The 22,362-nt window shown below is 52.5% G+C and overlaps 1 protein-coding gene across 5 annotated transcripts; it reads left to right on the plus strand.

Moving 5' to 3' along the window:
• Positions 1 to 1,762: 1,762 nt before the first annotated feature.
• Positions 1,763 to 22,149, plus strand: CFAP161 (cilia and flagella associated protein 161). 5 transcript variants are annotated; one of them, XM_060617508.3, is made up of 9 exons: positions 1,763 to 1,849; positions 11,388 to 11,563; positions 11,800 to 11,891; positions 12,644 to 12,733; positions 13,992 to 14,224; positions 15,180 to 15,264; positions 19,477 to 19,635; positions 20,632 to 20,705; positions 21,319 to 22,149. In XM_060617508.3, exons 3-9 carry the CDS (start codon positions 11,823 to 11,825, stop codon positions 21,512 to 21,514), a joined length of 906 nt encoding a protein of 301 aa, XP_060473491.2. In that variant the 5' UTR covers positions 1,763 to 1,849; positions 11,388 to 11,563; positions 11,800 to 11,822; the 3' UTR covers positions 21,515 to 22,149. The 5 variants fall into 5 exon arrangements, with proteins under 5 accessions (XP_060473491.2, XP_060473493.2, XP_060473490.2 ...); XM_060617510.3 differs by lacking the exon at positions 1,763 to 1,849 and adding an exon at positions 9,210 to 9,283 and having other exon boundaries at positions 11,388 to 11,499; positions 11,810 to 11,891; XM_060617507.3 differs by lacking the exon at positions 1,763 to 1,849 and adding an exon at positions 9,211 to 9,283.
• The last annotated feature ends 213 nt before the right edge of the window (positions 22,150 to 22,362 follow it).

Consider the following 22,362-nt stretch of genomic DNA (forward strand, 5'->3'; position numbering starts at 1 on the left):
TGTGTGCTCTGAGCACCTGCTCTGTCAGGCACCGTGCTAAGGATGTGCCACGGAAACAAAGACCGCTGTCCCCACGGGGCTCACACTCGTCCAAATCGCTCGTTGCTAAGAAAACTTGCGTACATTAGGGACTGTAGAGAAAATACAAAGTTCCACGAGAGCCCAAGGTGGGGACCTGGCTTCATGCAGTCTGGGGATGCTGTCGGGGAGGTGGCCTTGGGGTCAGTCTTGATGAATGGGTAGATACTGCACAGAGAAGGTGCATCTTGAGTAAGGACATCCAAGTCGATGAAACATCCAAGCCGGAAAAGCGTTGTGCTGGGGACCTCAAATATTCGGACACTCTTGGAATCTGATAGGAAACGTGTTACCACAAGACTGTTGCAGTGGATAATGGTTCACTAGGCTTTTGACATGTGGCTGACTCTCAACGTCAGTGCTCGTCATTTGGAGGGAAGACGCATTATAATTTCTAGAAGCCCTGCTCAACATCTCCCTTTGGGAACATTTGTAAACTGGGTCTCCTGTCCCGAGCCCACAGACCGTCTCACCCTGGTGTCATTGGTACAGACAGAAAGCTGTACTCAAGACCAGCCACACGAGGGCACAGTTGCCCCACGATGGACTCAAAGTCCCCCCAAGAAAGGTCAGGAAAGACCTTGTCCTCAAAAGCTCTTCTTCCCCACGACACTGACCAAGGAGTGCATGAAATTGTCCCACCTGATTCTATTAAAGCCACCGACATCTGCTGAGTGAGGTGCTTGGGGGAATTTGGGCGGAAAACTGGCTCCCATTCTCGGTCCTAATGTCTCCACCCCCCTGAAACATTCTGTCTGTGATTCCTGCCGCTGTGATACAGATCAGAGCTTCCGTTTAGGTAGGTGTGGACTAGCACCGGGCCGGTGCTCTCAGAGTATTTTCTTTGTTTATGATTACAACAAAATGCAGGCTCATACAGAACGCCTGATGTCCCCTCCCCACCAGCTACATGTATCAGGATCCTAAATGTATACGGATTATATACTTATTGATAATACATGCATATGATTCCATATAATATTAGATATTATATTACATAACACCCATGCATGTTACACATCTAAATGTACACACACATGATACACACAAATTTATAAACTATGTAGGTTTTTCCCTAGGATACACATTTTTACAAAATAGACGTCTTACATTATAAACTATTTTGCAATCCCATTTTCGTCTAATATATGGTGAAAAGTCCCCAGATCATTAAATAATGTTCTTTAAAAATTTTTTTTTAACGTTTAGAGAGAGAGAGACAGAGCCCGAAGAGGAGAGGGAGACACAGAATCTGAAACAGGCTCCAGGCTCTGAGCTGTCAGCGTAGAGCCCGACGTGGGGCTTGAACTCACAAACTGCGAGATCATGACCTGAGCTGAACTCGGTCACTTAACCGGCTGAGCCACCTGGGCGCCCCAATAATATTCTTATATCATGATTTTTAATAGCTGCATAACTTTCCAAAACATAAATGCTCCGTAATTTACTGAAACAACCCATTAGTATCGGATATTTGGGTTGTGGGTTTTTTGCAAATTGTTTTTTCTATTAAAGGACACATCTCCTTAGTTTCATATGGTTGAAGTGGAATTGAGAGATACAGGCACTTAATTTTAAGGCGTTTGATATCATAATGCAAAACTGCCTTCCGGAATCATTACCGTGGTTTCCTGTCTCAACAGCTGCGGATAAAAGGGCTTCCCGGATATTCTCAGGGTATTTGTCAGATGCTGATAAACAGAAGATCCCTGTCCTGGCTGAAGTCACCGGGGCGTGGAGTTGCCAGTAATCCTTGGGTGGGTATTTGAAGGTGAGCCTCAGGAACTCAAGGAGGGCTGTGCCCGTAACTTGGGGCTCTAACGGTTGGAGGATTCAGGGAGCCCTGGACTTGGGGTCCGAGCGTCTTGGGGCTCGAGCCACGCCATAGCCTGGCACTGGCTTTATGTTTTCGAGAAGTTCAGGTCTCCCCACTGAGCCACAGATATCGCCCCCAGAGCCAGGACGATGATCCCTTTGTAGAGCATGAACTCCCTGCGGGATTTTTTCTTCGTGCTGCATTTTTTCTTTGTGCTTTGAGGGCACAGAGCTCTCGTACTCAGCGTCACTGCCATTACTATTTGTGAATTTTGTATCGAGGACATGCTTCAGCTTTCAGCATCTTAGTTGGAACCTTTATAGTCTAATGGAAGAAACGACGAGTTCTGGGTCTTGGCGCCTGCTCTGACAACACTAGCTGTGACCTTAGACACTTATCTTCCCCTGGCTGGGTCTTCGTTTTCCCATGAGACAAATGAAGTTTCCCTTGAACTCGAAAATTGCAAGTCTGGCAAACAGAAAACTGCTTGGTCGTGCCCCTCCAGAAGGCAGTGTTTGCAAAACGGTAAGCAGCAGTATCTACCGGGTCCCTCCTCTGCCCTTGGCCCCATGCCGAGGGCGTTTCACGCATCTTCTCATGCATCACCGGAACCACGCGAGATGGGCATTACGATTTCCTCATACTACAGGCGGGGAGACTGAGTCACAGAGAGGTTGTGACTCGGCCCGACAGTCACACAGCCCGTGAGGGGTTGGTTCTGGGACCTGAACTGAGAATGTCTGACTCCGCAGCCTGTGTCTGAAATCACAGAGCTGGCCCCAGAACCTAGAATTATCTTCCAAGCCCTTGTAAGGGCAAAGCCGGAACGAAATGATGTGTGAATAGAAGCGGTGTAGGACCTGTGGTCGCCGTGAGCTTACGCTGGGGCCATACTTCCTGTCTTCTCTCCGTTCTCCCCTCCACCTCTCTCCCTGCACTCTGTGGTGAGTTTCAGTTCCGGCTCTGATGCGAACTTGGGAATTTCCCACAACCTCTCTGCACTTCTGTTTCCTTGTTTGTGGAAGGACACACCCTGTCTTTCCCCATCCGATGAACGACGCTGGAAAAGCGGCCGGTCTGGGCAAATGTGCATTTCTCCTGATTCCCTCCTGGGCGCATTTACCCGGTATCTTGGAGGATTTCCTGGAACGAGCTCATTTTCTGTGCCCAAAGTGTTGGAATGATTGCAATGCCTCCAGAATGACTGGCTTTTGGCTTGCAAAGGTCCCCTCTTTTGACGAGGAAGGCAGGCCGAGGGGCAGGGGGGCACGGGCGAGTAGTCCCGTGGGCGGGGCGCTGAGGGCTGCGAAGCAGGTCCTGGGCTGAGCAGAATGCGCGAGGCATTGATTCGAGGCCCCGTTCTCCGCTGTGTCGTCAAGTCCCGTTCTGCAAGCCCCAACCGCCTCACCTATAAAATTAAGGGACAACCTGGGTCCGTGACGCTAAAACTACATTCTGCAGACTCTGAGGGTCGTCCAGCGGGGCCAAGTGGAGTTCGGGGGCTCACCATTCGAGTCAACCCTAAGACTGCCCCTTTTTGTCTATTTTGCGGAACCGAGGTCTGTCTTGCTTTTGTTGGACAAGGGGGCTCCCTGCTTTCAAAAGGGGAAGGAAGGGGCACCTGGGTGGCTTAGTTGGTCGAGCGTCCGACTTCGGCTCAGGTCATGATCTCGTGGTTCGTGAGTTTAAGCCCCCATGGGGCTCGCTGCTGTCAGTGAGGAGGCTGCTTCAGATCCTCTGTCCCCCACCCCCCCCCCCGCCCCTCCCTCGCTCATGGTCTCTGTCTCAGGAATATATAAAAATTTTTTTTTAAAAAGGGGAAGAAAGTTTGATGTAAATTTCTGGTGACTTTAAGAGAGGAATGCTCTTGTAACCTAAATATCAGAGGCATCCCCGCTCTTTTGAGATGTGGAACAGGTGGCTCGACGTCCCCCTTCATGCCCCTGAGAAGCCCAAAGTCCTCCCCAGACTTCATGGGTCTCAGGGGACTTCTTTTCTCCCTCTGGCGTGAGCTGCTTTTCCAGAATGCTCCACCCCGTCGGGAAACTTGCTTTCTTCCTGTTCTTCTAGGCAGGACCACTTGGCTCCTTCCCTCCCCTGCTGTCACACCCAGCCCTGGGTCCACCTTGGTACTTCCAACCCCACCAGCGTGCTGCGTAGAACGGAAGGGTTTCCTCCCAACAGGGTCCGCCCTCTACAGAAGCCAGGATTGTACACGGAAGGAAATTTCTTCTGCTGCCCGGACTTCAGACTACACGAAAGTCTATCACCCAAGAGGTAGCTTGAATGGAGGGGCACTGGCCTTTGGCACAGGGGTGACGAGGAGAAGACGAGAAGAAGGAGTCCCTCGGATCCATCCCTGTGCCAAACGCTGGGCTCTGTGCTCACGTCCGGCCGGGGAGAGTTAGAGGGGCGCTGGTGGGCGGTCTTTTCCGCAGGGGTCTGGCACACCCAGGAGGAAAGCAGATGGAGACAAAAAGACCAGAAGACCCCTTCCGCTCTTGGGACAGGACTGGAGACGCCTGATAAGACGAGGCTTTAGAAAGTGATTGCGCAGTCGCCCTGCCTAGCTCACGGAAGGACGTTGTTCAGCGGGAAAACACCTGCCGATACCCCTTCGGAGGAATCTGCTCTCACTGGGCCTTCGGCAGCGTGCCTCACACGTGCACACTTGGTCAGTCGTCTCCTCTGACTCAATAGCCACAATAGCAGGAGTGTCTCCGTTATCTCCGTGTCCTGAATGCTGAGCACGGAGCTTGGCACGCGACCCGTCTGGGTCGAATGAACTGAACGGATTCCCCAATGCGCATTTTCCGAGAGGTGACCGTAGCCACGCGGGCTCTTTCCTCGTTCGGTTCTGCCTCTGTTCTCGCTGCCGCCACCACACTTACATGCGTTCATCACGATGCTGTTTCCCGGCTGGGCCTCCTGCCTGCTGCCCGGCCTGTTGGCCCCAAGTCCGTGCAACAGCCTGTGGCCCCAGCAAACCCCCCCACCAGCTCGACGGGCACACCTCGCTCTCCCGCACCGCGCAGATCTCGCATTTCTTAGGAACTGAAGCTTTGCGGCCACGCTGCGTCAGGCAAGTCCGCGGGCTGCATTTTCCAGCAGCGTCCGCTCCCTTTGTGTCTCTGTGTTTCATTTCGGTAACTCTCGCCATATTTCCAACGTTCTCCTGACATCATTCTTATATTGGTTATGGTGGTCTGTGCTCAGCAGCTGTGACTCACTGAAAGCTCAGATGATGGTTAGCATTTTTTAGCAATAAAGTATTTTTAAATTAAGGTCGGCGCGTTGTTTTTTTTAGACACCATGCTGTTGCGTGAGTGATAGACCGCAGTGCGGTGTGAACGTGACTTTTATATGCCCTGGGAAACCAAAAAATTCTTGTGACTCACTTTATTGCAACATTCGCTTTATTGCAGTGTTCTGGAAGGGACTCTGCACGTCTCTGAGGTGTGCCTGGCCTCTGCCGGCAGTGGCATCGACTTCAGGACCTTGCGGTGGCTCTCTGCCACTTATGCAAGAAAATCCCTGTCCCCCACGGTGGTGCCGGGGGCCCTTCACCATCTCCCTCCGTCCACTTTCATTGCCCCACGGTCCTCTCTGGTCCTTTAGATGTTCCCTGAGTCCCTGTTTCTGTGCTGACTTCATCCTGCTGCCTCCCCAACCCCCACTCCTCTCCCCTACCCCCTTCCCCCGTCCCCATCTTTCCTTGGTTCTTTCAAGAGCATGGCCAAATCCTACCTGGTTTTCATATTTTTGTGTCATTTGAGCCTCACAAAATCTCTGAGTCCGTCTTAAAGTACTGGTCTCACCAGCTGATTCTTTTAAAAAGGCTTCCATGTTTGCAGGGGCGCCTGGGGGGCTCAGTCAATTGAGCGTCCGACTTCTGCTCAGGTCATGATCTCACAGTTCGTGGGTTCGAGCCCCACGTCGGGCTCTGCGCTGACAGCTCAGAGCCTGGAGCCCGCTTCGGATTCTGTGTGTCCCTCTCTCTCTGCCCCTCCCCTGCTCATGCTCTCTCTCTGTCTCTCAAAAATAAATACACGTTAAAAATATTTTAAAAAGCCTTCCACGTTGAATTCAGCTGGGGCAATACTGTGTGTCATCACATCTTTGCGGGTTTATGACACCATGATGTCTGAGGTTCCAAGGCAGGCTATTATGAGGACACCCCTCTGACCCGCATTTCCTAAACATACTGACAACAGAGCTCTTCCCCACTCTGATCTATTAACACACTGCAGAGGATCTGGGAAATGCTTCCTGGAGAGTTATTGGGGAGGTAAGCCTTAACCTGTTTTTATTGGTGAAAGAACCGAGGCTCCGAGACAGAAATGCTCACACGAGCAGAGTGAAAGGTGCATCAACCCCGTGATTTTCTTTACTATGCCTTGATGACTTCCGATATTTGTCATCCAGGGAGGACTCGAAAGCTTATCCTTGGGACCCCAGGACTTACTGGCTCCTAAGACTATAACTCAGTTCTCTTTCCTAATAGCTGAACTTTGTCCCACTTCTCTTTTCTAAACATGATCGCGTCCAAGTAGTTCTTTGGCTTTTCTTTTCCCGCCAGATGTTTCACAAGTAAGTAACAAAAGGTTCCAATTAAATTTTTCCAAGGGTCTCATCAAAGCATGAAAAGAAATAGCAGATATGTTTTCTGGTATATACCTGGTCTACGTCAAAATCATAGTACCTGGAAAAGGGAAGGAGTGATGGCCTGATTTCAAGGAGATATTTATGGCTAAATAAAAACTGAGCCAATTTTATACTGGCCAGAAAGGCATGAGTGTATCTCTGTTTTAACCTTAGCTTTGAGGGTTTTGGAGGGTTACGAATGAAAAATGTAAAATAATTATGTGGAAAATAAGTATTTTCTAATGTTTCAAAAATGAAAGTAAACATTTGGAAAAGTAAGAAAAAAACTTGCATGTTTGTTTAGCATTTTGTTATTACTATTTTTTTTTAAATGTTTATTTTTGAGAGAGAGAGCAAGACAGAGTGCAAGTGTGGGGGAGGGGCAGAGAGAGAGGGAGACACAGAATCCAAAGCCGAGCTGTCAGCACAGAGCCCAGCACAGAGCTTGAACTCATGAACCGCGAGATCATGACCTGAGCTGAAGTCAGACGTTTACCTGACTGAGCCACCCAGGCTCCTTAGCATTTTGTTACTATTATCTGACCTTTAAATCCATCTGTGTTGTAAGTTGTGAGATGCCCTGTTATGGTACTTTGTTTATCATATTAAGAATCATTGTGGGGGGGAGTCAGTGCCCTCGTGAATGGTACCCCTGAATGGTGACATCAGAGGGCTGCACACTGCTGGGGGAGGGGAGACAGGTCTCAATGAGCCAGTCCAACCAAGGTCGCCAAACAACAATAGGCACCAAGTGTGGAGGATCATGCACAGAATTGCTATCGCACATTGCCGAAAATGTCTAGCTTCCAACAAAAGATTATGAAACCTGCTAACACACAGGAAAATGTGAGTCATATTTGGGGGGAGGAGACAGGCTTTGAGAGGGTCCAGATGTTGGACTTATCAGGGAAACTCTCCAAAGTGATTAAGAATATGTTCAGGGGCACCTGGGTGACTCAGTCGGTTAAGCGTCCGACTTCAGCTCATGATCTCACGGTTTGTGAGTTTGAGCCCTGTGTCAGGCTCTATGCCGACAGCCTCAGAGCCTGGAGCCTGCTTTGGATTCTGTGTCTCCCTCTCTCTCTCTGCCCCTCCCCCACTTGCACTCGCTCACACACACACTCTCTCTCTCTCTCAAAAGTAAATAAACGTTAAAAAAAATATGTTCAAAGTACTAAGGGAAACCATATTATAGAATTTAAGGAAGGTATGACATCAATATCTCATCAAATCCATAACAGTCGTAAAGAAATGATAAAAAAGAACCAGGCAGAAATTCGGGAACTGAAAAACATTGTGACCGAAATGAATTCACTGGACAGGTGGAACAGTAGATTTGAGCTGTTGTAAGAAAAAGTAAGCAGAGGGGCACCTGGGTGGCTTAGTCGCTTGAGTGTTTGACTTCAGCTCAGGTCATGATCCCATGGTTCACGAGTTCGAGCCCCGTGTTGGGCTCAGTGCTGACAGCTCAGAGCCTGGAGCCTGCTCCCCTGCTTTGGATTCTGTGTCTTCTCTCTTTCTTTCTGTCCCTCACCCACTCACACACTCTCTTTCTCAAAAATAAATTAAAAAAAAGAAAAAGAAAAGAGAACGTAAGCAGACTTGGAGATAAAGCAATAGAAAATGATGCAATCTGAGGGCCAGAGAGGAAAAAGAAGGAAGAACAACGAATGTGGCCGTAGAGAAATGTAGGACTTCACAAAGTGCACCCACGTTGCGTAATGGGAGTCCCAGGAGAAGAGGAGAGGTAAAAAGGAGGAGACAGAAATTCAAAGAAATAATGGCAAATCCCATATTTGATTCAAAAAGAAACCAGTCTACACACTCAGGCAGCTCAGTGCGTTCCAAGAGGGACTAATGCCTAGAGATCCGCCCCCCCCCCCCCCCCCCCAGACCGTAATCGGTGACGAAAGCCAAAGACGCAGAGCGCATCTGGAAAGCAGAGGAGCCCGCACACCAGCCTTACCGATGGCACAGGGACAGCCTGAAGACTGACGGCTGACTTCCCATTGGAAACAGTGGAGGTCAGCCGGCGGTGAATGAAAGACAAAAGCGTCCCCACGGATCGCACATCCGGTCAGCTCCCTTACAGCACAGAGGGCAACCTAAGGAGGCGAGCAGAAGCTGAGAGACCGTGTGGCCAGACCCGCCTTACAAGAAACACAGAGGATGATCAGGTCACAGGTAGCAACGCCAGGCAGTGACCTGTACCTGTTATGCCCAGAATTCGCGATCCCCAAAGACCACCAGGGAGCTCTTTGGCAAAAGCAAAAGAGCCTTTATTCGAGCTAGCTCGAGCTCAATCGCCTACCTGCACCGACGCAGTGGGGAGATGCCGGGGAGAGAGAACGAGTTTCAAAAGCACAAAGGTTTTATTGGGGTCTAGGGGCAGTTGGTGGGGTAATGGCTGTGGCCTCAGCCGATTGGCTGGGGAAGGGTTGTGGCCTCGGCCGATTGGCTGGGGAAGGGTCGTGGCCTCAGCCGATTGGCTGGGGAAGGGTCCGTGGCCTCAGCCGATTGGCTGGGGAAGGGTTGTGGCCTCGGCCGATTGGCTGGGGAAGGGCCGGAGTCCCGATACGCAGGTCGCCGGGCGTGTTTTGATTGGGAAGTTTGATCGGGTGAGCGGGAGGTTACTCAAGGGGAGGAGGCGTGGTCTGAGGTTTCTGCGATTTTCCTGGGAAGGGGCCGTGTCGGGGACGTAGTCACTCAAGGTGGAGGACACAGAACAAGACGGAGTCAGCCGGCGTAGGTCCGCTCTTTCATACCCACGCGCGATAGCAGGGAGCACCGGCGACAAGGATTGCGTCCATCATCACCCACTTGTGTCCGTTGCCCAGGTCTTCTGACTCATTTAATTTTTTTTTTAACGTTTATTTATTTATTTTTGAGACAGGGAGAGACACAGCATGAACGGGGGAGGGTCAGAGAGAGGGAGACACAGAATCTGAAACAGGCTGCAGGCTCTGAGCTGTCAGCACAGAGCCCGACGCGGGGCTCGAACTCACGGACTGCGAGATCGTGACCTGAGCCGAAGTCGGACACTCAACCGACTGAGCCCCCCAGGCGCCCCTCCTGACTCATTTAAAAAGCAGTTTCACAAACAGGATGTGCATAGCGTACTGTTGCGCCCATAATGCGCAGAGACGCAGCATATTTGATGAGAGCGGCGCCCCGGAGGCGGGGTGGGGGGGTGGGGGGGGCGCAGCCGCATTGGGGTAAGTTCTTACCAAATAACCGACTCATTACAACTTCATTAAGTTATATGGAGACTGGCGGGGGGGGTGGGGTGGGGGGCGGGGGGGGTGGGGTGGGGGGCGGGGGGCTGGGTGGCTCAGTCGGTTGAGCCTCCGACTTGGGCTCAGGTCACGATCTTTGAAAACGTTGGCTCCGGCCTATTCTAGCTTTATCAGGAATTCTTGCAAACCACAGGCTTGTCCGGTCACTTGGAGACTGGGGAGGGGGGAGGCAGGGATGCCATTGAAGCCCAGGGAGCGGTGTCCTGCCTCAGAACCGCGTGAACAGAAACAGGCTAACATGACACGTTTCCTACTTCTGAGGCAGTGACATTGTAATTCTGCCTTCCCGCTTCCTTCGATGTTATTTGGGTTCCAAATTTTTGCACTGAGGATGCATCCTTTGAGGGTCAAGGTCACTCTGCTGCTGCTGCAGCCACAAGACAGACGGCGGGGGTGGGGGGGGGGGTGGGTTTCCATCCAAAAGCTCCTCTTTGTGTCAACGAGTGACGAGTGACGGATCCTTTACCTGCACTGTGTTTTCCATTCAGATTCGAAAAGTTAAAGGAAAAGGAAAATGATGTGGAAAAGGTGGGGGTTTGGAGCCAACGGCCAAGAAAGAATTCTTGAACGGTCTTTGGTGCAAAAAGGCGACCTTATGAAAGCAAGGGGACAGGACGGGCGGGCGGGAGAGCTGCACTGGGGTGGTGAAGAGTGGCTCCTTATATACTATGCAGTTGGGGAGGTGAAGGCCTAAGGGAAGCCTCCAGAAGGACTTTGATGTGCTAAGATGCCAGGGGCCCTGCCGTTGTCCAGCTGAGGCTGGTTTCCCTCCTGGGAGAAGTTAACACTAGGACCGCAGGGGCTTGGGGGGGTGGGGTGGGGAAGGTTCTACGTATTTGCCTCAAGTATCTCAAGGGGCTGCAGGTTTTGACGAAATTTAATGTCACCTGCCATTTCCTTCTGGTCTCTGTTCCCACATCACTGTGGAGGGGAGGGTGATGTCTGGGCTCCAGGAAACGGCCTATAGGTTTTCAGAGCTTAGGCTACGGGAAAGTTGCCTTTTTCATGTAATTTACCAAGACCTGTGTAAACTGATGGGGACTCAGGTTCCCCAGGGCTGTGATCTCTATCAGTTCACCCTTTGTTTGCTTTTTTTCTTTTTCTTTCCTTTGTCCTGGGGCATCTGGGAGGGTCTGAGGAATGTTACACATGTCCCCCCTGAGGAATGGGGGTGGGGTGGGGTGTCAGCTTTCTTTCTGTTCCCTCATCGAAGGGAGAGGACCAGGGGACAGACAGGGCCTTGAGGAGAGACTGATTATATACTTGGTTGGGAGTTGGGGGAGGTAAACACAGGGTGAAGCGTCCAGAAGGACTTTCATATGCTAAGAGACTCACAGGATCCTGGAGGCCTGGCTATTGTCAAGCCAAGGCAGTTCTCCCCTCTAGCAAAGCATTAGCATTAGGACAGCGGAGAGTTCCAGAAGGAAAATCCTCCTCTGCCCGCCTCAAGTATTTGTCAGCGGGCTGCAGGTTATAAGGCAATTTGATTTCATCTATATTTCCTTCTGCCTTTGGTCCCCACATCAGAAAATGGTTTCGTATTTATTTTCAAGATCTTGATCTCTACGCCCAAGGTGGGGCTGGAACTCACGACCCTGAGATCAAGAGCCCCACCCTTCCCGGACTGAGCCCGCCCGGAGCCCGCAGAAGGAAAAGGTTTGACGTGTTTAACTCCAGGAGGCCTGCCCGCTGGAGTTTCTCCTCCCCCCTGCTCTGCAGCCCAGCTCAGGTAGATCTCCCCTGGGGGGTGGAAGATGCAGGGGGTGGGGAGGGCGACCCCTCCAACCCCCACCTTACCCCTACCCTTCCTTTGCCCTTGCCTCCAACCCTCACTCCTCCCCGCCCCTGGCTCCTGTGCTGTCACTGATTGGCCAGCAGGCCCCGAACCTGGCCAATCGCGGGGTTGGGGGGGGGGCGGTTGCCATGACTACGAGGCACGCTAACACCGCCGGTGTCCCGTGTCAGGGGCCGACAGAGGAGAGGGCGCCATGGCGCAGAACCTGTATGGTCCTCGAGTGCGGATGGGCAACTGGAACGAGGACATCTACCTGGAGGAGGTACGTCCCGGGGACCCCCCCTCCCCGCCCCAAGTCCAGCGTCCCGGGCTCCTTCCTCACCCTGCAGGCGCCCAGTACCCCTCACCCCGCGCATCTCCGAACGCCCAGAAAGTTCACCTGCCGCCCACTGACCCGGTCACACGTCCCGAACTCGGTGCCTCCGCGTTAGTCCAGAGCCCATCACGCTCCCTCCGTCCTTACAGACTCAGGGGCTCCAGAGGCCGCCGTCCAGGCGGGGAGGGGGCTCTACGTGGACGCACTGCCCCCTGGCACTCCCCCACCCGTCACACACTGCCTCCTAGGTGTCCCCGTGGTGTCCCTGTCACTGACACTGGCTCAGACGAGGCCCTGGGCCATCGCGTGTCCATCCAGCTGTATGTGTGTGCAGAGGGTGGGGCGGTGGGCTTTCAGCGACAATCACCGACCAACCTGCTGAGACCTCAGCCGGGGACACATGGCCTCCAAAGGTTACTCAGGACCTTCTCTGGCTGGAGTCCTCCAAGGTGATGCTGCTTTTTCTTTTCTTTCTTTCTGTTTTGTGCTTTTCTCATTTTTTTCAAACATTCTACAATGAAGCAAAAATATTAAAAAAAAATGCTAAGAGAATTCCCACCCTTCCCCATTATGCTCACATTTCTTTTGGTCAAATTTTGCCCTTTCAACTGGATGTGCTTCTGACCTACCTGCCACCACCATCTGCATCGTTCAGGCCTGTTGTCCTTCTGGGTCACGTTCTCTCCCTCCTTTACCAGGAGCTCATGAAGGACTTCTTGGAGAAGAGAGCTAAAGGACAGCTTCTCATACAGAGAAACAGGAGACTCAAAGAGAATCTCTTGAGACCGGTAATTTTATTTTATTTTATTAAAAAAGTTTTAAAAATATAATTTATTGTCAGGTCGGCTAGCATACAGTGCATACATAAAATGTGCTCTTGGTTTTGGGGGTAGATTCCTGTGGTTCATCGCTTACATACAAACACCCAGTGCTCATCCCAACAGGTGCCCTCCTCAAGGCCCATCCCCCATATTCCCTGCCCCGCTCCCAGTCAGCCCTCAGTTTGTTCTCTGTGTTTAAGAGTCTCTTATTGGGGCGCCTGGGTGGCTTAGTTGGTTAAATGTCCGACTTCAGCTCAGGTCATGATCTCACGGTTCGTGGGATAGAGCCCCGCATCGGGCTCTGTGCTGACAGCTCAGCCTGGAGCCTGCTTTGGATTCTGTGTCTCCCTTTCTGTCTGCACCTCCCCCTTTTATGTTCTGTCTCTCTCTCTCTAAAATAATTAAAACATTAAAAAAAAAAAAAAAACGATGGTGGGGCACCTGGGTGGCTTGGTCAGTTAAGCGTCTGACTTCGGCTCAGGTCATGATCTCGCAGTCCCGTGAGTTCGAGCCCCGCGTCGGGCTCTGTGCCGACAGCTCGGAGCCTGGAGCCTGCTTCGGATTCTGTGTCTCCCTCTCTCTCTCTGCCCCTTCCCCACTGGCACTCTGTCTCTCTCTCTCTCTCTCAAAAAATAAATAAACAATTAAAAAAAAGAGTCTCTTACTGAGACTGATAATTTTAGACTCAAGCACTGTTTTCAAAATTCTACTGAATTAAGTGTGAGTCAGGCAAGCAAACGTTCCATAAATGAATTATCATTTGGAAAATATCAGGTTGTGTTTTTTCCTTTAGATCTGAAAACCACAGTTTAAAATTCCCTAAGATTTTAGGAACAGAGGAGAAATCTGCCCTTAATTATGTTTACCCTCGTTTTCCGAACGAAGAAATGAACACATCAGTGCAGGAATATGTAAAACACCCTTTGGTTGGTGCTGAAGGCATTTCCAGTGAGTTTGAATCCATTAGTGGTGGAGTCAGCCCGAGTGGTTTTTCATCGGCTTTTTCTACCTCACTGGGGATTTGGGGGGGGGGGGGGACTTTGGCGACGTGGGAGGGGATCGGTGGCAGGAAAAGGAAGGAAATGGAAAACTCGAGGGAGCCAGAGCGGTTATTACCCAAGTGGTCCGAGTGGTATTACCGCCAACGAAATGGGTCCTAGACAGTGAAGGAAGGAGGGTGCAGGTGGCAGTGAGGTGAGTCTGAAAAACTCCCATTTCGTTGTAGATGCAGCTTTCCGTTTCGGAGGATGGGTACGTTCACTGTGGCGACAAGGTGATGCTCGTGAACCCCGCCCACGCGGAGGTGGAGGCCCGCCTGTTTCTGGGCGGGGACCTGAGCCTGTGCGCGACCCCCGATGAAATTAAAGCGCGTCTGAGCGACGAGTTAGAGGTGCCGTGTGGCCTGAGCGCAGCTCAAACCAGGATCCCGGTTGGCAGAAACACTTTCACCATTTTGAGGTAGAGACGCTCCCGTTGTCCGCGCGTTTTTGCCATAAATATGTTTTGCGCCGCAGAGCTTCAGGGTGCCTGGAGGCCAAGGCGGTGGGAACCTTCTCTGGGATTCCCGCCTTGCCGTCCTCCCCTGAGGACTCCGTTGGGGCCCTTTACACACCCTTCACCTTAAATCTCAGGGCAACTGCTAATTTGTGTTCGATGATAAAGGCTTCCTTCCGAGGTATTGGATCCAAGGAACTAAATTCACATTCTGCCTGGACTGGGTTTTGCTAACAGCTTCTCGGGGTGCTCGGAGCTCATTATGGGTGTTTCTGTGGCTTTTAATCACTCTGTTGCTTTTAGAGCGAAACTAGATAGCTCGGTGCAAGGGGCGTTGCCCTTTTGTGATGAACTGTTTACCAAACATGTGCCTGACGTTTTGAAAATGAGCGATTAAATCCTCAGAGCAGAGCCACGATTACAGTAGGAAAGCCTTGCTTTCACTTTGCTCGTGAAATAAGGATAGCAATGTTTCTACTACGAAAATGTAGCCCGACCTCTTAGTCTTCAGATTTCTTTTGAATACCGGTAATTCATTCATGTTGAGACAACCACACGCCGAGCACAAGTTCCGCGTCCCGGAGGGTGGAGGGGGAAGGCTGTGTTAGGTGTGTTCGAATCAACGTGTTACCCTGGATCTTTCTAAAGTTGTCCGCGCACCTGACCAGAATTCCTCAGGGCAGGGCAGCGTGACGTGCTCTGGGCCCACAGATAAAGGGGCGTTGTGCGTTCTGGCTGTGGCGGGACACAGGGACAGGGTGCCAGCCGGATCTGAGGGCCAACGGAAACGGCCATCTCGAAAGTGTGGACACGCATTAGCGAGAACGTGGGTTATAAGCAGAGTTGCACGCGCCAGAACTAGAACGTGGCAGGGATCGCACTGCAGAGACTTGACGCGATGCTTATTCTTGACGTGCAGGGCCGACGGAAACGCCACGGGTCAGGTCCTCAGGTACGGACAGGACTTCTGCCTCGCGACCACGGGAGGGTTTGAAGACAAAATGGTGAGTCGCGGCCGCCGGCTGAAGGGGACAGGGAACGCTGCAGGCGTCTGCTCCGTCTCTGGCTTCGTCCCGGTCTCAGCCTGGAGCTTTGCACACGTGGTGTCGGGGGGGTCACTTCTTGCCTCGTCGCTTTTCCAATTACGAAGGGAATACCCTCAGGCGCTAAGGAGGAAGGGAGAAAACCCTCCTTTGCTACGCAGCTGACGCAAAACCAAAAAATGATTGGATTAATCAATAATCATCTGACACCTGTCAATGTCACCAAGGCCAGCAAGGCGTGTTATCTGATAACTTTTTTTTTTTTCCTTTTTTTTTTTTAAACTTGATTTTTCCCTTTCCCCTGGGGATTAGATCCAGCTACATGTGGGTTTAACTCCAGCTGAAATGTCGATCTATGGGGTGGGGCTTTGGGTAAAGTTGTTGACCTTTCTTGAGTCTTTGTCGTCTATAACGTGGGATTGTTGCACCTTGCTACATGCTTAACTGCCTCACTTGTATGAACTCACTTCGATATCCAAACAAGTCTGTGAGCTAGGGACCGTTTTACGCCCATTTTACTGATGGGGACACCGAGGCACAAGGTCAGGTGATTTTGCCCCGGGTCGCTCAGCCGTTAAGTGGCGGACTGGGTACTCCGCACCGTCTCTCACCGAATCACAGCTTCCATCACTGTATCGTGTAGCATTACTGGCTCTTCTGCTACCAAGAAAAATCAGCGTTGCCAGTCGAACCCCTACACCGCAGATGGTCAGCTGCAGCCTGATTTGAAACGTAGAAAGTAGAGAAAATACCAAATCGTTGAAGGAGGGGAGTAAGTCACAGTTGTCCTATGCAGAGATTAACATTCCTAACATTTTGGCTTACTTTCTTTTATAGTCTGTTCTCTCCCTCCCTCCCTCCCTCCTTTGTTCCCTACCTCTCTCTCCACTCTCTCCTTAACTCTCCCAACTCCTTTGTCTCCTATAAATTATCTCTTCTCCGCCTGTGCATTGATTTGAGTTTATTACCTGCCCTTCCACAGACGATAACGTTCTGTCATTTTGCAGGTAATGTTTCCTGCCACCTGCTACGTGACTTTTATTTTTATTTTATTTTATTTTATTTTATTTTATTTTATTTTATTTTATCTATCTATCTATCTATCTATCTATCTATCTATCTATCTATCTTTTTTGGCTACTTGGCTTTGAAATGGTAGTTGTTTTACCGTATTTTTGAATAAACGGATCAGTGTTTCCCTTTGCAATTCCTGCCCCTGCCCCAGAGATACTATAGAAAGAGAAACTTGCATCGACTTCTTGATGGCTCAAGTTGACCTTGTGCTGGGATTTGTTCTTGCTTTTCTCTTTGTTTTTTTTAAGGTTTGTTTTTGAGAGAGAGAGAGAGAGAGAACATGTGGGTAGAGGGGGGCAGAGGGTCCGAAGCGGGCTCTGCGTTGACAGAAGAGAGCCCGACGTGGGGTTCAAGCTCACGAACCGCGAGATCATGACCTGATCTGAAGTCCGATGCTCAACTGACTGAGCCTCCCAGGTGCCCTGGAGTTTTTTCTTCTTTAACTAATGGATTTATTTTTATTTTAGAGAGAGAGAGAGTGGGGGAGGGGTCAGGAGAGAGAGAGAGACAGAGACAGAGACAGAGACAGAGAATCCCAAGCAGGCTCCGTGCTCAGGACAGAGCCCCACGTGAGACTCGATCCCACAACCCTGGGATCATGACCTGAGCCAGAACCCGGAGCTGGAGGCTCAACCAACTGATCCCCCCAGGCGCCCCAGGTGCTCCTTAGCCGCTTGAGATTTATTCTGATACAGGGTTCCGTGCAGACATGTGATTTCCCCCCCAGTGACTGAAGAGCCACATTTGTGTTATTTCTTGAATAATTACTCTTTCCTCACTGACACATGCCTTGCGTAGCGCCCGTTAAGTCCCCATACGTCCACGAGCTCTCTCAGCTTCCTATCTGGACGCTCTGAGCTCAAGTTGTGTATTTTTGTCCGAGGTTTATACTCTACCTTTGGACAGCTCTAGGGCTGTCTCTCTCTCGTCACACCTCTTCGTCTGCATCGCATTAGGAATGAACGTCTCAGTTAGATGCAGCTACTGTTGCAAGTTTCCCGGCCCCCCCCCCATGGGGAGAAAGATCACGCGGCGGTTTTGATCGGCCTGTAAAACTGCGCAAGTTCACGGATTTAGTAGCTCTATGACACGCATGCTCTTCTGAGATGCCCCGCCGTGTACTCATTTATTCTTCCCATCTCTTAGTGAAGTTTTGTGGTTCTCCCCAAGTGGACCTGACGCCTATCCCCGTTAAGGTTGTCTCTTGGTGTCTCGCACTGGGTGTTACCATAGTTGCAACAAAAATGTGACCAAGTCATTGATGTTCATGCTCGCCTTTGATGAGATCACTCACTCCTATCGCTTCCAGTGTTTTCCAGTTGGTTCTCTTCTTACTCTTTTTTTAAACGTTTATTTATTATTGAGAGACAGAGAGAGACAGAGCTCGAGCAGGGGAGGGGCAGAGAGAGAGGGAGACACAGAATCCAAAGCGGGCTCCGGGCTCTGAGCTGTCGGTGCAGAGCCCGACGCGGGGCTCGAACTCAAAAACCGCGAGATCATGAGCTGAGCCGAAGTCGGACGCTCAACCGACTGAGCCCCCCAGGGGCCCCCCAGTTGGTTCTCTTACGACTTCTGGGCAGACAGTTGTTTCTCTTTCCAGGGATGATGAATGCCTCTCTTCCTCAATTCTCATATTTCTGGACCTTGTCTTTGAATTAGCAAGTATTTCTGGGGCGTTCCTAAAAAAATCTGGTAATCGCCACCTTTTAGACTTGTTCCTGAGTCGTTATCATCTTTCTTTGACAAAGTGGGGTTTGTGGTTTGACGTCGGCATTGTCTGCCTGTGTGGGCCCGGCCGGCTTCCCTGCCCACATCTAGCTTGTGGTCAAGCCCACGGTTCTCCCTTTGCAGTGCTCCTGGCCCTGTCTTTTCATCCCCAGTGCTGGGACCTCAATCCAGGCCCCCTGTGGCTTGACCCCTCCGGTCTGTCCTGACTTCAGACCACAGTAGATGCATGCTGCCAGATTGATCCTTTAGGGGCTCGGGCTTGGTAAGTGCTGCCACCACAGTGGCATTTAAGGCCCTCTGTGACATGTCCCGTGTCCACACGCGGTCAGCCTTGCCCGCGGGCTCCTGGCACTACACTGCTTCCTCCTCAGAGCTCTCATGAGCCCCTGGGAGAGCACGTGTCCCCACGTGTGCCCGCCTACAGCTCTGCACGTCCCTTCTGGCCACCATGCCTCACGGGTGCTTCCCCTTCACCTCCTCCGTCCCCTCTCCTGCTTGTCAGGAAACACCTTCACGATGGCAACCTGTTGCTGCCTTCCCCGTAGTGCCTCACGGCACAGCTTTGCACATGAAAACCTACCGAAATCTGCAGAGATGGCCTCCAGGTTCAGGGTCAAGGGGAATCAGTAAAGGACTAACAAACAACTAATGTTTCGGAGTTTTCTGCAGGATGGCTTGCTTCTTGACCCAGTTACAGGTGGCCAGAGAGCGGAGCGGCCTAAATAAATCCCATGTGTGGACATCAGCTCCACGGGGGCGTGGGCCCCCCTCCGAGGCTCACAGTAAACGTAGCTGTGACAGTGACGGTTTTAAGGACACTTGGCTTCATGGAACAAGTTTCATGCATAATTATTTCTCAGAAGAAAAATAGTGGTCCAGGCCTAGGTCCTGAGAGTGAGGAGAGGGGGACGGATCAGGAGGAGACAGAGGGTTTGGTATTCAAAGGAAGGAAAACTCTGGGCGGATCAGTCGGTTGAGCGTCCGACTTCGGCTCAGGCCATGATCTTGCGGTCCGTGAGTTCGAGCCCCGCGTCGGGCTCTGTGCTGACGGCTCGGAGCCTGGAGCCCGCTTCGGATTCTGGGTCTCCCCCCTCTCTGCCCCTTCCCTGCTCATGCTGTCTCTTTCTCTCTCAAAAATAAATAAACACAAACAAAATTCAAAGGAAGGAAAGGCAGTGGAACTGATGCGGGTGGCCTCAGCATTCTGAGATGGCGTCTCGACGGCAGAGGAAAACAGTATTCTCAAAAGTCGGCAAGAACGGGGTTTTCCGAAGCTGCTTTTGAACGCCCTTGACATCGGCCAGTGAGCTGCTCGTGTCCCCAGCCTTTCGAGCAGCGTGACGTAGCTCATCTGTGCGCTGTCCTTTTCAGCTGTATTTATCCAGTGACCACAGGACCCTCCAGAAGTCGTCCAAGAGATCTCTGCTCCAGGAGGCGTACCTGACGGATGAGGTCTCCTACCTGAGCTGCTGGCAGCCCGCCTTCCTGGACCCCCAGCTGCGCCTGGAATACGAAGGCGCCCCCGTTCCGGTGAGCTCTGCCTGGGGGAGACCCGGGCGCTGTTCCGAGGATGCGATTTTCTCCCGTCTGTACATCGGGGCTTCTCAGCGCGCCAGGGCCTAAAGTGACTTGTGTGCTCTCTCCGCCCAGCCCCTGCCAGCTGTAGACACACACAGGCTGGGCGCCCGCCCCCGAGTCAGGCTGAGAGCCCCCAACCCGGGACGGTGAGGGTCATGACCTGCTTCCTTCCAGGAAGAAAATTTCTGCAGGGCCTGGAAGCTTGGGTCCTGCGGGGCCATCCTTCCTGTTCCCACTGCTGACGTTTTCTCGGGAGCCCGGGCCCTGCGGGACTGGGGCCCCACGCACGGGCCTGACGGGAAGGCGAGTCCGCTGGGCCAGGCGCTTTGCTGCTGGCTCCTGATGCTTCCCGCGGATGCAGAGTGGGGGTTGCTGGGAGTCGCTGGGAGCGTGCGGAACCCCAGCGGGCAGGGACTCGAAGGGGTGACCGGCGGGGTGGCCTCGCGGGAGGGGGCCCCCAGCTACGGGCCACCTGCGCCCGCCCGGCCCCGTGCGCCCCCCCTGCGGGGCTCTGCAGGCGGACCCGCGCTCACCAGGGTCTCTCCTCTGGCACGGAGAATGCACGCGGGGTCCCCGGCGACGCGCCCCCCCGCCCGGCTTTGCTCTCCTTGAAATCGCTCGCCGTTGCCATGATCTCAACCGTTAGCGTCTCATTTTCCTTCCCCGTGGAGCGCGGGTGAAGACGGCGGCTGCCTGACGAGGTGTGGGGAGGAGTAGGTGGCCAGTGCGTCCCCTGCGCTCGCGGGAGCAGTGCCTGGCTGCCGGCGGCTCGCGCGTGGTCGTGCCGCGGTCCCGGCTGTGCTCGTGCGAAAGCGGGGCGCCCGGCCCGCTGCTGACCCAGACCCCGCTTGGCGCCTCACCCCTGGCCGGGCTACCAAAATTTTTGCTTTTCAGGACTCGGAGGCCTTAATTCATAATGCAAACAGCACTGTCTCTTCCTCTTTAAAGGCAAATGCAAAGATCCTCATCTATCACTGCCGCACGAATCGGGGGCTAGCAGTCCACAGGCATCTTTTCTTGAGGTACGGAAGGAACTTTGCTGCAGGGTTTCGCATCCACGATGGGCGTGGAGGTTGTGCCTCTGAGCAAAGCAGCTCGGTTTAACGAGGGTGCCCGCCTCCCCGACGCAAGAAGTCCTTTGATGATGAAATATTGTCACCAAGGACTCACTTGGTGGCGCGGCAAATCCTACCGGAGCCCCTTGTGTCCCACAAGCTTTTCCCTGACAAGAGGATTTTGTTTTCAAGTTTATTTACTGATTTCGAGAGAGACAGAGACAGCACACGTGGGGAAGGGGCAGAGAGAGAGGGAGACAGAGAATCCCAAGCAGGCCCCGCACGGCCGGCACAGAGCCCGACGCGGGGCTCAAACCCACGAACCGGGAGATCGTGACCTGAGCCCAAACCAAGAGTTGGACCCTGAACCACCAGGCGCCCCTTTGCCAAGAGGATTTTAGCGATAATGGGACCCCAGGCGCTTCGGCGTTGCCCGAGCAGGTCAAACATCCAGCAAAGACGTACGGTAGAGGCAGCCCCGAGCGGAGGCTGTTGAGCCAGGGGCTTGGAAGATGATGTGGACAGCTTACCCAGGGCCGTTACCCCGTTTCCAACCCGTGTCCCTTCTCTCTTGGCCCAGTACCTATTTCGGGAAGGAAGCTGAGGTGGCCGTCCACACGCATCTGGATTCACACAGAGTCGAAAAGCCGAGCAACCATTGGATGTTGGTGACCGGGAATCCCAGGAAAGACTCGTCCGCCATGTTGGACCTGCCCAAGCCACCGGCTGAGGCTCCCCCAGCCCTGGAGCAGGCCACGGACCCCGGGGCGCAGTGACTCCAGGCGCGCTCTGGAAAAACGTAGCTCTGCTGGAAATCGATGATCTTGGCCGTGCCCCAAGCCATTTTTCAGTAAGGCGTACAAGTCCCTGAACACTCTATTAAAACAAAGGCTGTGTGAAGATTCTTGAATCAGTGGTGGGGGTCTGGGCCACAGAAAGAAACTGGCTCTGGGGAGATGGCTCCTAGGTGGCATTTGAAGGTGACGGATGATACTCTTTGTTGATCACTAGTTCCTGAAGAACTGTAGATCCCATGTAGCGGCAGCTTCTACGAGGACAGCGTGTTCCCTTTGAAAGCTACGTGTGTGCGATAAAGCTATCAGAACCACACGGGATCTTTGTCACCCGCCCCCCCACCCCCAACACCGGCCCCACCAAACAACGTACTAAGAAATCAACAGTGTGGAGCTGTGAGCCGTGGCCTTACCTTGGAAACGAATGCTTTCCCCCTTGTATTTTTATTTCTACCTCTGACTCGGGGGCGGGGTGGTCAGGACCTCTACCTGCCTGGTCACGCCGTGGTGTCATGATTTTCAAACCGCAGAACCGCTTTACTCTTTGAAACGGGCACTTTAGTCATGGCGCCCGTGCGATCAGCAAGTTCCTGATGAAATAAACGTGTTGCCTTCTGCGTGTTTGCTCGTCTACTCACCCTTCGTGGAGGGTCCGTGACGTGTGGGGTGTTTTAATGGGACGAAGATTCCCCCAGCCCCGTGGGTAGCGATGAGCCGGGAGCCTGTCTCCCACGTAAATATACCAAGAGGCAGACAGGAAGCCACAGGTGGTGTAGACGTGTTTTGCCTCGACGCTCCTTCAAGCCGATGTGGGTTGACACTCTTCAGGG

Source organism: Panthera onca, chromosome B3, assembly GCF_046562875.1.
Source record: "Panthera onca isolate mPanOnc1 chromosome B3, mPanOnc1 haplotype 2, whole genome shotgun sequence".
In the NCBI taxonomy this organism is placed as follows: domain Eukaryota; kingdom Metazoa; phylum Chordata; class Mammalia; order Carnivora; family Felidae; genus Panthera; species Panthera onca.